This window comes from Indicator indicator, chromosome 10 (genome assembly GCF_027791375.1).
Source record: "Indicator indicator isolate 239-I01 chromosome 10, UM_Iind_1.1, whole genome shotgun sequence".
NCBI classification, from domain to species: Eukaryota; Metazoa; Chordata; class Aves; order Piciformes; family Indicatoridae; genus Indicator; species Indicator indicator.
In genome coordinates this window covers 3,687,807-3,705,006 of record NC_072019.1, presented here as the reverse complement: position 1 = coordinate 3,705,006, position 17,200 = coordinate 3,687,807, and the positions used below count along the sequence as shown (strand labels likewise).

At 40.7% G+C, this 17,200-nt stretch overlaps 1 protein-coding gene across 1 annotated transcript in view; it reads right to left on the bottom strand.

Annotated features, from left to right (window-relative positions):
* Window positions 1–435: 435 nt before the first annotated feature.
* The window catches only part of PTPRC (protein tyrosine phosphatase receptor type C), a 34,976-nt gene continuing 18,211 nt past the window's right edge, over window positions 436–17,200 (bottom strand). Inside the window, exons 15-31 of the mRNA XM_054384212.1 lie at window positions 16,518–16,549; window positions 14,666–14,778; window positions 14,035–14,125; window positions 13,861–13,937; window positions 13,599–13,635; window positions 13,000–13,097; window positions 11,042–11,167; window positions 10,315–10,472; window positions 9,567–9,702; window positions 8,297–8,446; window positions 6,616–6,706; window positions 5,628–5,761; window positions 4,218–4,352; window positions 3,805–3,927; window positions 2,708–2,883; window positions 1,892–2,027; window positions 436–708 (exon numbers count right to left, since the gene is read on the bottom strand). Coding sequence (XP_054240187.1) covers window positions 436–708; window positions 1,892–2,027; window positions 2,708–2,883; window positions 3,805–3,927; window positions 4,218–4,352; window positions 5,628–5,761; window positions 6,616–6,706; window positions 8,297–8,446; window positions 9,567–9,702; window positions 10,315–10,472; window positions 11,042–11,167; window positions 13,000–13,097; window positions 13,599–13,635; window positions 13,861–13,937; window positions 14,035–14,125; window positions 14,666–14,778; window positions 16,518–16,549 — 2,086 coding nt within the window. The remainder of the gene's footprint in view (window positions 709–1,891; window positions 2,028–2,707; window positions 2,884–3,804; window positions 3,928–4,217; window positions 4,353–5,627; window positions 5,762–6,615; window positions 6,707–8,296; window positions 8,447–9,566; window positions 9,703–10,314; window positions 10,473–11,041; window positions 11,168–12,999; window positions 13,098–13,598; window positions 13,636–13,860; window positions 13,938–14,034; window positions 14,126–14,665; window positions 14,779–16,517; window positions 16,550–17,200) is intronic.

Sequence of the window (17,200 nt, the reverse complement as noted above, 5' to 3'; positions counted from 1 at the left end):
CCCTGAAATGCTTACAGATTAGATTAATTTACTTGCTAATAGTTTTGAAGACAAACACTAATCTTGTTCTGAGCTGCTTTTCTCCTTGTCCCAGAAATAATAATAAAAATATCTTTCTACTCTCCAGCATAGTATTACACTGTACATATTTTTGAAAGAAAAAAAAAATTAAAAAATAGTGAAAAGGTTTCTGAAGAAGTATTAAATGCGAATCTACACAACAATTCAGTTTTCACAGTTCTTTGTCACCTTCTCCGAGATTCAAGTATTCCTTTAAATCTGTACCTTTGAAAAACTGATACAACAGTAAACAGTCTAAAAAAAAAAGAAAGGTGGGAAGAAGAGGAAATCTTCTACTTCTTATTTTGTTTAAGATCTTTTGCACATGTAAAAGCACTGGGGTTTGTAGGTTTGGGCTTTTTTTTAGTATAGCCTTTAAGTGAGAACTGGAGCAGTGGGGCCGTTTGAGGAGCTTTCTGTTCCCTTAGTGCTATCTGCAGCTTTGGATTCATCACATCCTTCAGAAAGCTCCTTTTCCTCTGGTGGTGGTGGGTTAAGATCAATAGTGATCAAATCAGTTTCCTGATCTGGTTTTTCTACTTCACTGCAAAATTCAACTTTATCTTTCTGATCGCTGTTCTTCTTTATCTGTCCATTCTGTGCGGGGTAGGTACTGGCAATGGTGTCATACAGAAACTGGTACTGTTCCTTAAATATAAAGAGGAGAAGTTAGTATAAATGGGATGTTTGGAACCCAAGAATATATCCATTCCTTGTTTGTTTTCTTAACTATTAGAAACGGGACATGAAATTGAACATGCAAGACTGCATATGAAGCAGCTTCCAGTTTCTAGAGTACAGACTGTTGCTTCTGTAGTTGATTCTGGTTTCATGTGTATGCAATGCCTCCATAACAGCCTGCAGCAGATATTCCAAGGAGTCACTCAGTATTATTCTGATTCACAAAGCACCAAAATTAGGGGTTTTAGAGTAGCTAAGTTGTATACAATACATATTGTAAGAAGTCTAGGAAAGTCATCTAACAACCTGCCCCATATCAATGAGGGCTGGAGCACCTCTCCTATGAGGAGAGACTGAGAGAGTTGGGGCTGTTCAGCCTGGAGAAGAGAAGGCTCCAAGGAGACCTTCTTGTAGCCTTCCAGTATCTGAAGGGGTCCTACAAGAAAGCTGGGGAGGGACTCTTTAGGGTGTCAGGTAATAACAGGACTAGGGGGAATGGAAAAAAAAACCTAGAAATGGGTAGATTCAGATTGGATGTTAAGAAGTTTTTCACCATGAAGGTGGTGAGACAGTGGGACAGGTTGCCCAGGGAGGTGGTAGAAGCCTCATCCCTGGAGGTTTTGAAGGCCAGGCTGGATGTGGCTGTGAGCAACCTGATGTAGCGTGTCCCTGTCCATGGCAGGGGAGTTGGAACTAGATGATCCTTGAGATGATCCTTCCAACTCTAACAATTCTATGGTTCTATGATTCTGTGATGACACCGAGGTCTGGTTTGTCAGTAAATTCACAGAGTATGCTATAGAGACACAATTCATCTGGAGGGCTTTCAACAAAACAATGGCTGCTAGGCTGTGAAGAAGTTAGGGGGCACTATGCACATAGATCTCTGACACAACTGCAGAAACATCAATTTATGCATCTGGTAATTTTATAGCATGCACCCTTCCAACAAAGGCATTACAGCATTGCAGCTCTGGACAGCTCACAGACTCCTTTCATTCTTATCAGTAATGGCCAGTTTCCAAGTAGTGGTGGGTGGCTGTGAATGTTCTGATTGAAGTTAGTTTTTCCTAAGCAGAACTGATGCATAAAATTACAAAGATATTAGTGACCATGATTTTTATTATGGCACTTGGTAAGATTTACTTACAAAGGTGGAGACCACTCCCAGCCTGGTGCGACGAAGAGCTTTTACCACTTGGAAAACATCTATTACTTCTTCTGTCTCTGCACTTTCCAAGAGGGTCATTAAAGCACAGAACACACCAGTCTGCTGTGATCCATCACTAGAAGATTAAGCAAAATGTACATGGAAAACGAAAATGTAAAATCAGCAAGTCCTCCAACTAAATGTTTATGATATATGACTAAATGTTTATGATTTATTTCAAGACCCACGTAATGAACTGCATTTCCAAGATATTTTTTACTGGGCTGAAGTTGTTACAATTAAAAATATCTGTAGGAAAGATGCAAGACAATTTACCTAGGGGCTACTGGATCTCATGTGGCCACTTAAGGGGTAAGAGAGAAATCAGAAGCTTCAGACTTTCAGTTTCAACTATTGTTAAATGGGTTGTCCTTCTCTTTTAGATGGCATGCAAGGCTATTCCTGGAAATGGTCTTTAAAAATGGGCTTATGTACTGGAGCTAGATATGAACTAAACCTCTCCTGGTTTAGCAGTATGCTACAAGAGCACTCTGACTCAACATTTCCTCTCAAAATATCCATACCAGGCAAGATCAGGTAGTTCTGACTACCTGCTCCATGCCTACGCTTGTGAGAGAGAGGTGTGCTCACTTTTCCAAAAAGGTCACACTTTGAGCCATTCAAATCTAGGAACAGCTGAGTCTCCAGACACATGAAAAGGCTTATGGGGAAAAAAGTAGGCATCTCAAAATTGTGGTTGCTATGTATATCTAAACCACAGAACTGGGTTAAGGTGTGTGCTGAATTTAGACCCACCGACAGTGGACGACAAGTGGGATGCTGCGGGTACTCTTGTCCTCGGTGACTGCTCTGGCTGGCACTCTTTGTTTGAGGTTGAGAATCATGCTGACTAAATCTTTGGGATTCTCTGGAACATCGAAGCCACTCCACTTGTGATACTGATACTGATACACCTTCTGTGTTTCTTTCATCTGAAAAACAGCAGTGAAGATGTCGTCAGTGTTGCGGTTAAAACGAAGATTCACGCAGTGCATCTTTGCAGCTGATTTAGTCTGGCAGTTTTAGGCTGATGCTTAGGAAATTTTCCACAGGTTGAGTAGAAAGTGATAGGATGTAAATAAATTGCCATTGGATGTAAAGGGAAAATGATGATTGGTCTGATAACTAATAGAAAGTTAGCTGTATAAACTAACTTTTGCTCCCTTTTTGGCTTCTTCGCTCTAGCAGACACTAGCTGATTGCTTCTGCTGGCTGTTGCTGACCTTGGCTGTGCTGTTGTTGTTGGCTAAGTACTAATAAGCTACTCTTGCTTTTCTCCTCTTTCTTTTTTCCCTTGTGTAAAGGGGGGGAAGGAGACAGAGAGGGGGAAGCTGTTGGTAACCCCCTATTTTTGTCCAGGGGGGTTCTTGTGTTGTTTATGAATTGTAAATACAGGTACATAGTGTATATTTTGTATACATTCATTGCATTTCATAGTTCTAGATTGTAGTTTTGCTTATAAATAGAGCTTCCTTTTCTTCCACTGAGCTAGTCTGGCAATTTTATTTTGGGGGTAATTTCGACCCACCACATTTCAAAAAGAAAATTTGCATTCCCGAGGAACTGCATGGTGATGTCAGTTCTACCTCATGAAGGTGAGGGAGAAAAAAACCAAACAGCTGATCTCCTGAGACTCCACTACCACCATCTCAGCAATTCACCAAATGGGAAATTTGAGCTTGTTTATAGCACTTATCATGACTGACTGTTTGATCCTAAAGATAAAAATATTTCCGTTTCTTAGAGCAAGAGATAAGTTCAGAGGAACCTGTTCTTTCTCTTTCTTTAGGCTAAGTCTAAGACAGGGAAACATATGTTGAACTTCCTTTTGGAATCTACGAAGAAACTTTTACCTTCAGATGTGTAATGTCAAATGCACGCATGGTATAGCTAGGACAACAGTTGGCATCTGTCATTTGAACTTCTATGCCATCATATGTTTGTTTTTCATCTCCCCAGTACTGTGCACAGAGTTCCTAAAATGGATTAAAGTACAGGTCAGTGCTTACCATTCAAATTTCCTTTTATTTTATCTTCCACAGAACCTATTGACTTTAAAGTAGCAGGAGTGTCATTGTGTTTTAAAATTCAGCATGATACACTCTTCCCCTCAAAAATTCCTTTGCAAGCAAATTAAGATGGTAAATAATAGAACAAATTAAAGTGAAATCCCAAATTCCTCACTCTATAAAACAGGCTTAACTGGAGGAAGGGAATGAAAGAATGCAGTGTAGTGTTTTCTTTGCAGACAGAGGACCCTTAATACCTGCTCTCCTTCTTTCAGCTCTGTCAGCATAACGATGACTTTGACTTTTCTTTGGAAGACCATTTGCCAGAAGTCAGAGACAGTTTCCTGCAGTGGTCCCTGTGTGGCAATCATGGCTTTTGGACCCCAGTAACCCTGTAAAATAAAATTTTATTTTTTGTTTTTTCTTAAAATAATTTGAAATGTCATTGCCAAGCAACAGAACTCATTGACATTTAAAGAAGAGCCAGTGAAATTAGCTAATGAAGCCTTCTGTTTATAGGGAAAATCTACCTGTGGCATTAAACTCAGTCCTCCTAACAAGAGTCAGTTCCAGATTGACAACAAGGTGTTTGCATGCTGTAGTGCCTCAGATCTGCCCTTTTCTGCAAAGCATATTTTTTAAGGGCTAAAATGTTTAATTCTACACAGGTGTTTAACTTGACCACTAAGAAACCTGAGTATGTACTGCTCAAACTTGGTGCACCAGTTAGTTCATGTTGAGCTACACTGAAGTAAAGATATGGTTACTCTGAATAGATATCTTAGCTGTGCAGCATTTTAAAAAATTCAGATGAGTTTAGCTAGTAAACTCTGCTAAAATCAATTACTTCATTAGTGATCAATAAGTGCTCTACTCCTTTTGAAGGCATAAATGACATCAAGAAACTGGTGGCCCCAGTTTTCATTAGTGGGGTTTTCTGCATGTCAATAACTATACTGACATTTCTCTAACAAGGAAATTATTACAGAATCACAGAATTGTCAGGGTTGGAAGGGACCTTAAGGATTATCTAGTTCCAACCTCCCTGACATGGGCAGGGTCACCTTCCACTAGATCAGGTTGCCCAGAGGCACATCCAGCCTGGCTTTAAAAATCTCCAGGGATTAGCCTTCCACCATCTCTCTGGGCAACCTGTTCCAGTGTCTCACCACCCTCATGGTGAAGAACTTCTTCCTAATGTCTAATCTAAATCTCCCCTCCTCTAGCTTGGATCCATTCCTCCTATTACTACCTAACATCCTAAAAAGTCCCTCACCATGTTAATAGGGATCTAACTGTAGGCAGCTGTCCACAAAAAGAAATACATATTATCATGAAGACAGTCTGAAAGCTAATGGTTTTAAACATATAACTCATGCAAAAAGTGTTCCTCTGTTTACTCTGTTTGAGAATTGCACAGTGTGTGTAGGATCATGTAATGGAAAAAGATTCATCTTATTACTACTGCAGCAAGAAGTGGGACCAAAGTAGATTTTGATGATTAAAGCTATAAATGAATTTGCCAATAGACTGTTAGATCTTTCTCCCCTGTTCAGGTAAATTCTGTTCAGTTTTTGAAGCCAATAAAAGAATAAGAGCTCAAACTAGAAGAGAGTTTTAGCTGAAAGCTTGTGGCATAATTAAGAGTGGAAACTCTAAATACATACAGTTATGAAGGAGGCATTGATGTATCTGCTTGATTCCTCACAATCACTCTCCTCATCTGAGGAATCATCTGAATCATGTTCACCCTCCTTACTGCGTTCATCTTCCTGCCTGATTGGCACTCGGTTGAAGTCATCTGCATGAGACAAAGTGTCACCATCACATCACACTGCTGCTTAGGCACTGCACTAGAGTAGAGCTGTCCCCATAGGTGCAGGGGAGAAAACAAAGAGGGAAAAGGCCACTCCTTTCACAAGAGACTGCACAACATTGAAGCAAACACTCCCAATAATTCACTTTTTTTAAAAACACACAAAAAGTGTTTCTCTGTTAACTCTGTTTGAGATTGCACAGTGTAGCATCATGTAACAGAAAAAAGATTCATCTTATCACTGCAGCAAGATGTAGAAGAAAAGTCAATTTTGATGATTAAAGTTATAACATAACTGTGAGAAGTTTCAAATATTACAGCGTTGAGAAAACCCATCAGCTAAATACAGAATCACAGAATCACAGAATCAGCCAGGTTGGAAAAGACCTTCAAGATCATCAAGTCCAACCTATCACCCAACACCATCTAATCAACTAAACCATGGCACTAAGTCCTTGTTTTAAACACTTCCAGAGACAGTGACTCCACCACCTCCCTGGGCAGCCCATTCCAATGGCCAATCTCTCTTTCTGTGAAGAATTTCTTCCTAACATCCAGCCTAAACCTCCCCTGGCTCAGTCTGAGACTGTGTCCTCTCGTTCTATCACTGGTTGCCTGGGAGAAGAGACCACCCCCACCTGGCTGAAGCCTCCTTTCAAGCAGTAAAGTCTCCTCTCAGCCTCCTCTTCTCCAGGCTAAGCACCCCAGGCTAAACTCCTCATAGGTCTTCTCTCATCTCAGTGAGGTAATGTACTGTGCTGAGTTTTTTCTAAATTTAGTAGGTTTTCTTACAGAAAATAACAAATTAACCAAGGCAAGGTTTATGAAAAAATACTTACATGGAATGATGTTGGTATTCCTATTTTTGCTTTTATTTTCCTCACGATTCCCAGTGTTCTGTGTCCGCCACCCCTTGTAGGAAGGTAATCTCTAAAGAAAGAAGGTGTTTGGTGTTATGCTTGGTTAAAATGTTTCCTGGCATCATTGTGTAATAGTTTAAATCAAAACAGTGGGTTAAACCTGTCTGCCTCCCCCAACACAGAAGTGAGGGGAAAAACAATACACCAAAAGACTCTGGGTTGAGACAAAAAAAAAAAAAAAAAAAAAAAAAAAGAGTGAGATAGATAAGAGTTTACTGAGCAAAATCAGATACTGATAATACAAATGTACAATTACCTTAGCCTTTTTGCAGAAAAAATAAAATAACACAGCAGAAAGCAGCAGCAAGCAGAGAAGTAAGTGAGCTAAAAACCCAAGCCAGGGAGTTATCCCTCCGTCCCTCCCTGTCCTGCTGCAATCTCAGCAGAAGAAAGCCAACAGCCATAACCCAGAACTCAGAACCAGCAACTAAACTGGAAGCCTCTCCTGTTACAACCTGAACTTCAAGCCCCATAATACTTTGCTTCAACCAACACTTTCATTCTGAAGCTGGTGTGAGGCAGGAGGGTATGAATAGCAGCAGACTAAAACTCAGCCCATGACACATTGTCACCTCTGGACACCCACACTCAGTCTTCACCTCCCAGTGCCTCATTTGTGACTTCTAATTCATTCAACTTTGGTCACATCCAGGCTATATTTAGAAATGCCTCCTATACCATGCACAATGGCACAGGAAATCATGGGCACAGACACAAGTATAGAATCATAGAATCAACCAGGTTGGAAGAGACCTCCAAGATCATCCAGTCCAACCTATCACCCAGCCCTATCCAATCAACTAGACCATGGCACTAAGTGCCTCATCCAGTCTTCTCTTGATGGTGATTTCACCACTTCCTGGGCAGCCCATTCCAATGGGCAATCACTCTCTCTGTGAAGAACTTCCTCCTGATATCCAGCCTATAACTCCCCTAGCACAACTTGAGACTGTGACTGTGTCCCCTCCTTCTGCTGCTGGTTGCCTGGGAGAAGAGTCCAACTCCTACCTGGCTACAACCTCCCTTCAGGTAGTTGCAGACAGCAATGAGGTCACCACTGAGCCTCCTCTTCTCCAGGCTAAACACCCCCAGCTCCCTCAGCCTCTCCTCACAGGGCTGTGTTCCAGGCCCCTCCCCAGCTTTGCTGCCCTTCTCTGGACACGTTCCAGTACATCAACGTCTCTCTTGAATTGAGGGGCCCAGTACTCAAGGTGTGGCCTTGGTTCTTTCACAGAATCGCAGAAACATACAGGTTGGAAAAGACCCTCGGGATCACCAAGTCCAACTGATAATCCTACTCTACAAGGTTCACCCCTGAACCACATCCTCAAGCACCACATCCAAATGACCTTTAAACACATCCAGGGTTGGTAACTCAGCCTTTATTAAAAACACTTTGTTAAAAATATTGGCAATGTCAAAAGCAGGAATAGAATTCCATTAATTCACAGATTCTTTTCCTGAAGCTAAAGTAACTGTTTCTGTGCCAGAGAAATAAACACAGAAGCTATCTATCATGTATAGTGTCTCTATCTCATCACTATTGTTTAAGGCACTTTCTAGTGTAAGTGGGAGGTATGGGTGTGTAATGCTTAGTTACCTGAAACTCTGCCTCCAGCAGGGAAGGATCACTTGGAGGGTCTTTTCTTTTCAGATTGTTAAGATAGGAATGCAGTTCTGAGAGACTGACCTCTGTTTCTCCATACTGATTGTATTCCACAAGTGCTTGGTGGATAAGGATATACTGTGACTGGCGTTTCCCATTTTAAGGAATCAAAAAAGAAGTTGGCAAAGAGTAAAAAAATAAACAAAGTACATATAAAACATATCACTTTTTAAAAACCATTAGAAGAAAACATATACTCCCATTATATTATTAGTGTTAATAAAACTAAGAATTAATATTAAATAGGTACTTAACACAAGAATTTAAAATCAGTTAAACATTTTGGGGCATATTTACTGTATTGTGAAAAAAGTGTTCTGCAAGTCAATGTAATATCATTCAAGTAAGACACATTTGAGATTTGAAAGATCTGAAAAACACCTAAATATGTTAAAAATTATGCAGTGCATCAGTTCATAACTTTTTGTTGTACTCTCAGCTCAACTGAAAATCCTACCTAGGCAAACAGTCTTCAGAATTAAAAAATCAAGCTTGTCTATGCAAACTCAACTCTGTATTTATGAACCATATACCAAAAACTGGGTTATAAAATCTAAAATGTTCTGCTTGGCTTGCTTTTATAAAGGCTAAAGGTAAAAAAATTGATATTTCTAACAGTGAAAAACTGGATGGAAAGTTTTTCTCTCTCTTAATATTTTTCAGAGTTATAGAATTACAGAATGCATTGGGTTGGAAGGGACCCTTGCAGGTCATCTTGTTCATCCTTTCTTTGGTAAGCAGGGACATCATTTACTAGATCAGGTTGTTCAGGGTCCCATCAAGTTTGATCTTGAATGTCTCCAGGGATGGGGCATCTACTACCTCTCTGGGAATCCTGTTCCAGTATTTCACCACCCTCACAGTAAAGAACTTCTTCCTAATGTCCAATCCAAGCCTTTCCTTTGCTAGCTTCAAAACATTGCCCCTCATCCTATTGCTACAAGCCCTTCTAAACAGATCCTGCCCAACTTTCTTGTAGGCTCCTTCAGATACTGAAATACCACAAAAAGGTCTCCCTGGAGCCCTCCCCTCTCCAGGCCAAAGAACCCCAGCTCTCTCAGCCTGTCTTTATAGGAGATGTGCTCCAACCCTCTGGCCACCTTCATGACCTCCAGTACCCAAGAATGAGCAGTGCACTTCTGAGGTGTACTGATCAAGCCCTACCAAAGGAGAGTTCTAAGGGGCAAGAGTTTTAGTGAAATACCTCTACTTGAACCATGAGGCACCGCTGCCGGCGCAGCTTCACAACGTAGCCATAAACATCCACTCTGCCTTCTGCATCCAGCCCCTCCAGCATGGCATCAATTCCTATGTATGTCCCAGTGCGACCAACACCAGCGCTGCAAAGCACAAAGGGATTTGGTTATTGAGAGGAAATGACACCTCCCAGTCCTATTCTGAAGTCAATGAGAGAGCAAAAGTGAGAACATGTGTTGCAGTGTGGTGGGCTGAAATCCCCCTCCCACATTAACAATAACCAGGCTAACTCAGTTTGGAAGCAAATGAAGCTCAAACTTTGTGAGGACAAACTAAAGGTATAGCCTTAAAGCCACCACAATGTGTAACACCAGGATATGAAGCAACCAAAAACCATTCTTGCTGTAAAGTAATTGGCAACCTAAAACATTGTGAGTTTGCATTTTTAATATCTGGTAATAAAAGTAGGGCAAATGTTGCCAAATATGGTGCTTATAGCCAGAGTAGTCCAACATTTATCTGGCTGCCTTCCAAATGTCTGTGTATCCTTGGGTTTTATCAGCCTGAATATCCTTAGCTCCCTCAGAAAACAGGCCCTTTTATGTTTCTTTGTCTGCCCCATTCTCAAGTTATCAGTCACAGAAATTGAGATCAGTCAAATACCTTTGCCAGCTCCCTTTTCTGAATAGCTTCAATTCACTTTCATTTAACATTAACAAAAAAAAGTAAATATTTATATATATATTTATGTTTACCTGCAATGAACCACTATTGGACCACTAAAAAAGTTACTGAGAGCATTAACTCTGCGTCTGAGTTTGAGAAGAAGATGTGGATCCTCAGGGACTCCGTGGTCTGGCCAGCTTGTGAACTGAATATGAGTTACATCTCTTCCAGCTGTCCTTTCTCTTCCCTAGACAAGAAGAAGTGTGAGGATTTTTAATGTATAAAGCTCTAAATATACATATACAGATGCACAAAGCCAAAAGCAATTGCTGAGATATACAAAACAGAAGAAAAAATAAGGGCAACAGTCATCAAATGTTGAAACAAAAAAGTCAAGGTGTGTGCTGTAATGTTGCAAACTCAGTCGTCTCTCAGGTTCTGACATTTTTCACATTTCATTTCAATTTTAAACTATCAATGAATCAGGAATACACAAGGACTCCAACAGAGCCCGAGTAGGATGTTCAAAGTGTTCCTAAAATCACTCATAAACAAATTGGCCAGTGCACAGCCCTGCATATTTCAAGGGATACAGGTTGATTAATTCTCTTATGTCTCCAAGGAGTAGCCTGATGAAGGGACAACAGATTTTATTTTTTTTAATTTCTTTCTAAATATATTTAACCTCTTTTAAACTATCTGTTGCATATGAAAAAACCAGCAGATCATCTTCCATTGATGGCTGACCCTTCTCCTCTCCAACATACTTCAAACAGACACTCCAGTTCTCATCTTAACCCTTTTGAATCGACTTACATTTGTGATGTGCAGTTTCTGAATGACATAGTCTGGACATGTTTTGCTTTCCTTGATCTTCACAATGATGTCCCCATATGTTGCAGAGCCATTCTCCATTGATGGCCAGTACTGGGCACATTTGTTCTATGATGATATGAAGTTAGGTGAGCAGCATGTCAGCAAAGTGGCAGATAGCTGAGAGCTAGAAAAAAATCTGATTTGAAATAGATAGCAACTTGGTATAGTTTTTCCACCTTTTTGATCTTTCCTGAAAAGGCACTGACTTCTTAGGATGTTAGTGCTAAATATCCCACAGTTCAGGTCTCTGACCTGAAGTTTCACAGTCTCACTGTATATCAGAGGTTGGAAGGGACCTCAAGAGATCATCAGGTCCAACCTCCCTGTCAGAGCAGGATCACTTAGGGTAGTCCGCACAAGAATGCACCCAGGTGGGTTTGGAAAGTCTCCAGAGGAGACTCCACAACCCCCCTGGGCAGCCTGTTCCAGGGCTCTATCACCCTCACACCAAAGGAGGGTGATTTCACCTCATGTTGCGGTGAAATCTTCTATGTTCAAGTTTGAACCCATTGTTCCTTGGCTTATCACTGTGAACCACCAAAAAGAGCCTGGTCCCCTCCATTTGACACCCACCCCTCAGATATTGATAGACATTGATCAGATCCCCTCTCAGTCTTCTCTTCTCAAGACTAAACAGCCCCAGGGATCTCAGTCTCTCTTCAAGTTTATGCCCACAGAAATTAACTTGGTACATAAAGTGGGGGAAAAATCCTGTACACTAATTGAAAAAGTGAACAACTACTGTTGCCACTGCCTGAAGACTGTAGAAAAATTTGCAGCTACTTCTATGGCTTCTTTTTCAGTCTTCAAGGAATGACCTTGCCTCTGCCTGCCTCCTTAACTTGGGGATGCTGAATGTTTATCTTTAAAAGCAATTAAAAGAACAGTTCTCCTTCTTGCTGTTATACCTGGAATATGAAACAAAAGAGAAATCTTCTGCCTAGGATTTAGTGAGGGCGTTGTCAGGATACCATTGACAGGTCTGTGAGGAGCTACAGTTCTACCCTGAATCATAGAATGGTCTAGGCCAGAAGGGACCTCCAAAGGTCATCTGCTCTGACTTTCCTCCAGTCAGCAGGGACATCCCTGCCTAGATCAGGTTGCCCAGGGCCTCATCAAGCCTCACCTTGAATATCTCCACAGAAGGAGCCTCAGCCACCTCCCTGGGCAACTTCTCCCAGTGTTCCACCATCCTCATAGTAAAGAACATGCTCCTAGCATCCAATCTAAATCTACTCTTCTCTAGTTCAAAGCTATTGCCCCTTGTCCTCTCCCTGCAGGCCTTTGCAAACAGTCTCTCTCCATCCTTCCTGTAGCCCTCTTCAGGTACTGGAAGGCTGCTGTTATATCTCCCTGGAGCCTTCTTTTCTCCAGGCTGAACAACCCCAGCTCCCTCAGCCTGTCCTCGTAGCAAAACTGCTCCAACCCCCTGATCGTTTTTGTGGCCCTCCTCTGGACCTGCTCCATCAGGCCATGTCCTTCCTATATTGAGGGCTCCAGACCTGTACACAGTACTCCAGGTGAGGTCTCACCAGAGCAAAGTGGCAGAATCACCTCTCTGGATCTGCTGGCAATACATCTTTTGATGAAGCCCGGGATGTGGGCTGCACTGAGCATTTTTCTGAATTTGTTAGCTGCAATTTGAAGCTCACCCTCTGCTAATTGCAGCTGTGGCTGAAATGGTATTCTCTGAGAAGATTGGTGATTTCATAAGGCAGCACTCTTGCGGCATGCTTTCTAACATAGGTTGTGCTACAGTGAGACAACAGCCAAGAATGAAAACAAAGTACTAAGGAGCAAATGTAATTCACCACAGGGCAGCAACCTGTTCTGCTTTCAGGCAAAAGAAGGATGGAAAGGTAGTTAGATGGATGCATGCATGGATGAGTATCTCTCACCCTCTTTCCTTCCTCACAGCGAGTCACCATGACAATAATTGTTGCCTTCTGCTCCCAGATCATTCTCCAGAAATCATCTGTGGTCTCATCCTTAGGGCCTAGCAGGAGATATTTTAAGGGAATTTTTCAGAGTACAGCTACATGAAAAAAAAAATTTGCTTTCTTGATAAGCTTAGCAATGCAGTCTGAAAAACTAACCAGCTAAGCATGAAAACAATAGCCACACACTTGATTTCATTACGACTGCTGCCACTAGGCTAGAACATTTCAAACGTCTCATTTTTATCTTTAGTGCACAGCCATGAAATATAAAAACTTTTGGTGCAGAATTATACATCGTGAGAAATTTGCCTTTGAAGAACAATTTGTTCAGCTTCACGAAATTCCCTAAACAAAAATTCCCTGGTAACTTTTTCACATTAAATTTCAAAAATGTCCTATTTTCAATTTTTTCTTTACATTTACTAATTTATAATCAGACAAACAAGCAAAAAACCCACAAAACCAAACAAACAAAACCACAAACAAGCAAACAAAACCAAAACAAAACAAAACTCTGAGACAATGAAACAAACATTTTCTTTTAAGGTCAGAATTACCTTGTGCAGCAATGTATTTTCTTGGTTCTTTGAAGCCCTACAGAAAAATCACATCGTCAGCTTTTAGAAAGGAATCATGAACAGTTTAAAAGACTTGCAACTTCAAAAAATATATATTAAATATTCAACAGTACAACAACACCAAAAAGAGATGGTAAGAACCCAAATGGAAATCCTGAACAGTCTTTTGGTGCATGAAATGTTGAGACTACATCATTTTTTAAATAGATCCCAAGACTTTTCATAAGTAGAAGTCACTCACATCAATGTAACTTGCATTGATATAGTCTGACCCTGGATCTCCTGGGATCTCTGAGAGCTCGACACGGTTATGATCATCTGTTTAAATCATTTAAAACAAGAGAATTATATTATCTCAAAGTACTGAGAAGCCAAATATTCATGAGACATGCAAACATTGTCAACAAATACTCACATGGAAGGATATCGATGTAACGGTTTTTGTTCTGATTATGGCTTTTTTTGGCCTCCTTTATTGAAAATTTAGTGAACACTCTAGGAATACTCTGTAAAATACAGTGTTTCTTTCATTAGGTAAATGCATATTTAAAACACCTTCTACTTGCAGTCAAATGCATATGGAAATACTACTGGGTCTGGGAGATAACATTCCATTTCAAATTATATTGCTTTAGGTATTTCTTATGCCTAAAATAAATATTTTTTTTCCCTGAACATAAAAAAAAAATCTATATGTCCATAATTATATTTGATTTATATCCCTGTGGCTACCCAGTAAGAGAGAATCATAGAAATATGCATTAAAAGGTACTTTAGAATGAGAAGTATTGAGACTAATTCATACCTATGCTGAAAAACACCTTCAGAAACAAAATTAATTGCCATCATCTTATAATGAGAAGAGCTTGGTAGTAAAAATAACTGAAAACTATTTGACCTTAAATGAGAATTCACTCAAGGTTTCTAGATTATTTGTTTTCCTCATTCCTTTATAACCAGCGTAAAGACATCAAATGCACTCTTGAACAGGCCTATTTTGACCACCTAGCTACAAATCTGTGGTATATTTTGAGCCAGTGACAAACCTGAAATTCATCCAAGAAGAGTCGTCCTTCATCAGCAATCTTCCTCTTGTACATGTCCAGCAAGTTCTCCGAAGGTATTGGCTCTATGTTCAGAAGCTGCCTTTCATCTAGAACTGTGTGAATACTTTATCAACACTGACTTCAAAGAGGTAAATTACCTTTCAGTAAAAGTGGTTCTTGAATGGTCAGATAAATTAACTAAACAGCAGACCCTTTCATTTTCAGTCAGCATGCCTGTTTTTCAAAGAATTGGTGTTACCTGAGCCAGCTGTGAGCAAACAGGCCCTGGGAAGAACAGAACTTGCTCAGATCTGCTGACCTCAGGAGGAGGGCACATGCAGAGACACTGAATTCATAGCACTTCACAGGATCACAGGATGTTAGGGGTTGGAAGGGACCTCAGGAGACCAAGTCCAACCTCCCTACCAGAGCAGGACCATAGAATCCAGCACAGGTTGCACAGGAATGCATCCAGATGGGACTCCAGAAAAGGAGACTCCACAACCCCTCTGGGCAGCCTGTTCCAGTGCTCTGTGAGCCTCACAGTGAAGAAGTTCCTCCTCATGTTGAGGTGGAATCTCCTGTCTTGTAGCTGATATCCATTGTCCCTTGTCCTATCCCAGGGTGCAAGTGAGCAGAGCCTGTCCCCTCCCTCTTGACCCCCAGCCCTCAGATATTTATAAACATTTATTAAATCACATTGGATGTTAGGAAGAAGTTCTTCACCATTAGAGTGGTGAGACACTGGAACAGGTTGCCTAGGGAGGTGGTGGAAGCCTCATCCCTGGAGGTTTTTAAGGCCAGGCTGGATGTGGCTGTGAGCAACCTGATCTAGTGTGAGATGTCCCTGCCCATGGCAGGGGACTTGGAACTACATGGTGCTTGAGGTCTGTTTCAACCCTAACAATTCTACGATTCTATGAAATCCCCTCTAAGTCTTCTCTTCTCCAGACTAAACAGCCCCTGGTCTCTCAGCCTCTCCTCACAGGGCAGTGCTCCAGTCCCTTAATCATCCTCATATCCCTTTGTACTTAGGTATACAGTGGCAACTGTCATACTCAGGTGACAGCAACAGCCCCAACACCATAATAGTTACATGGCCTTGCCCTGTACTTCAATTCTGATTGTTTACCTTTAATGATAAAGTAATGATTGAACAAGTTTTAACATTCCCAAGTAGGCATTTATTCATTTTCCATTTACATGGAAAAGTGTTTTTGTTTTGTTTTGTTTTTTAATGACTATCTAAACAAATGGATTTGAATATCAACACAATATTACTTCCCACTTAATGCACTTAATTTCCGTGGGCTTGACTGACTTTTTTCTTCTGGAAGCTTTCTGGTATTGGTTGATTCTTTCTTTCTTCACAGGCTTTGAAATCTTGTGCAAAAAGTGGCACATAGTGTTGTTTCAGTCTCTGGGATTTGAAAACCTTCAAAATGTTGCAGTAAAACCCAACTGTCATATGTTTAAATCCTTACATTGTAAAAGGAGGCACAGAAAAGGGAAAATCTGGCTGAAATTGCATTTGGTTCTGGATTTACTCGCAGGGTTAAACACATCACACCCATTGTCTGGGATAGCAACATCTAGTTTGTAATTAAGTAAGGCTTTTTTTCCATCACTGATAAACTTTCAGTTCATTTGAGAATAAATAGTTCTGTTGTTTACTGAAGTTTGTTTTTTTTTTTCCTCCAAGTGAGGTCTTATCATGTTCATATCTTCAATCTTACATACAAATTGGTATCTGTAATCTATGTATGCAACCTAGAATGTAAACAATCCAAAGGTGGCAGCAAGGTGTAGGATTAATTTTATTTCAACTGGCTAAATATATAAAGATACTCACTTGGAACAAGGTCCATGCCTTCAGAAGAACTGCTGGAAGAAGCAAAAACATCTGTAAAACCTTTGACTAGTAAGATGTATATATGAAAATCAGTAAAATGAAAGCAGTTTTTTTTGTGAATACCAGGACTGTTCATACCCAGCTGACTGCATTACAAACTCCTTTTGAAACAAGTTTGCTACAACTGGAACTTACAGGCCCTGTGCAGAGGTGGTTGTGATCCTTGGCTTCCTACTTGGAAGACTATTGAGGAGGAGAACCAAGGGAATCACATCAAAGAGCTTTACTGCTTGCATGATGCTGTCCATATCACCTGCAGCAAATGTCTTTAACTTCTTCACTGAACTGACTGCTCACACCCTGTGAATTTCTCTTGCTCAGTAAGTGACAAAAAGCTAACCCTTACATAAAATACAAACAAATTAAATGCAAATGCTAAGTAACCAAGAACAAGCTTGAATCTGGAGCTGTACAAGCATAAGAGTTTGCATCTGAGCAAGAACAACTCCATGTCACCCCTAAGGGGAAGAGCAGGATGAAGGAAAAGGGTCCGGTAGAGACAAGTCACCAAGTTCTCCTATTGCCAGAAGGCTGAGAGGTTTCTGACAAAATTGTCCTAACTTCTCCATCTCCACCAGTAGCAAAAGCCCACTCACATGTTGCACCACCTTCCTCCACAGCAA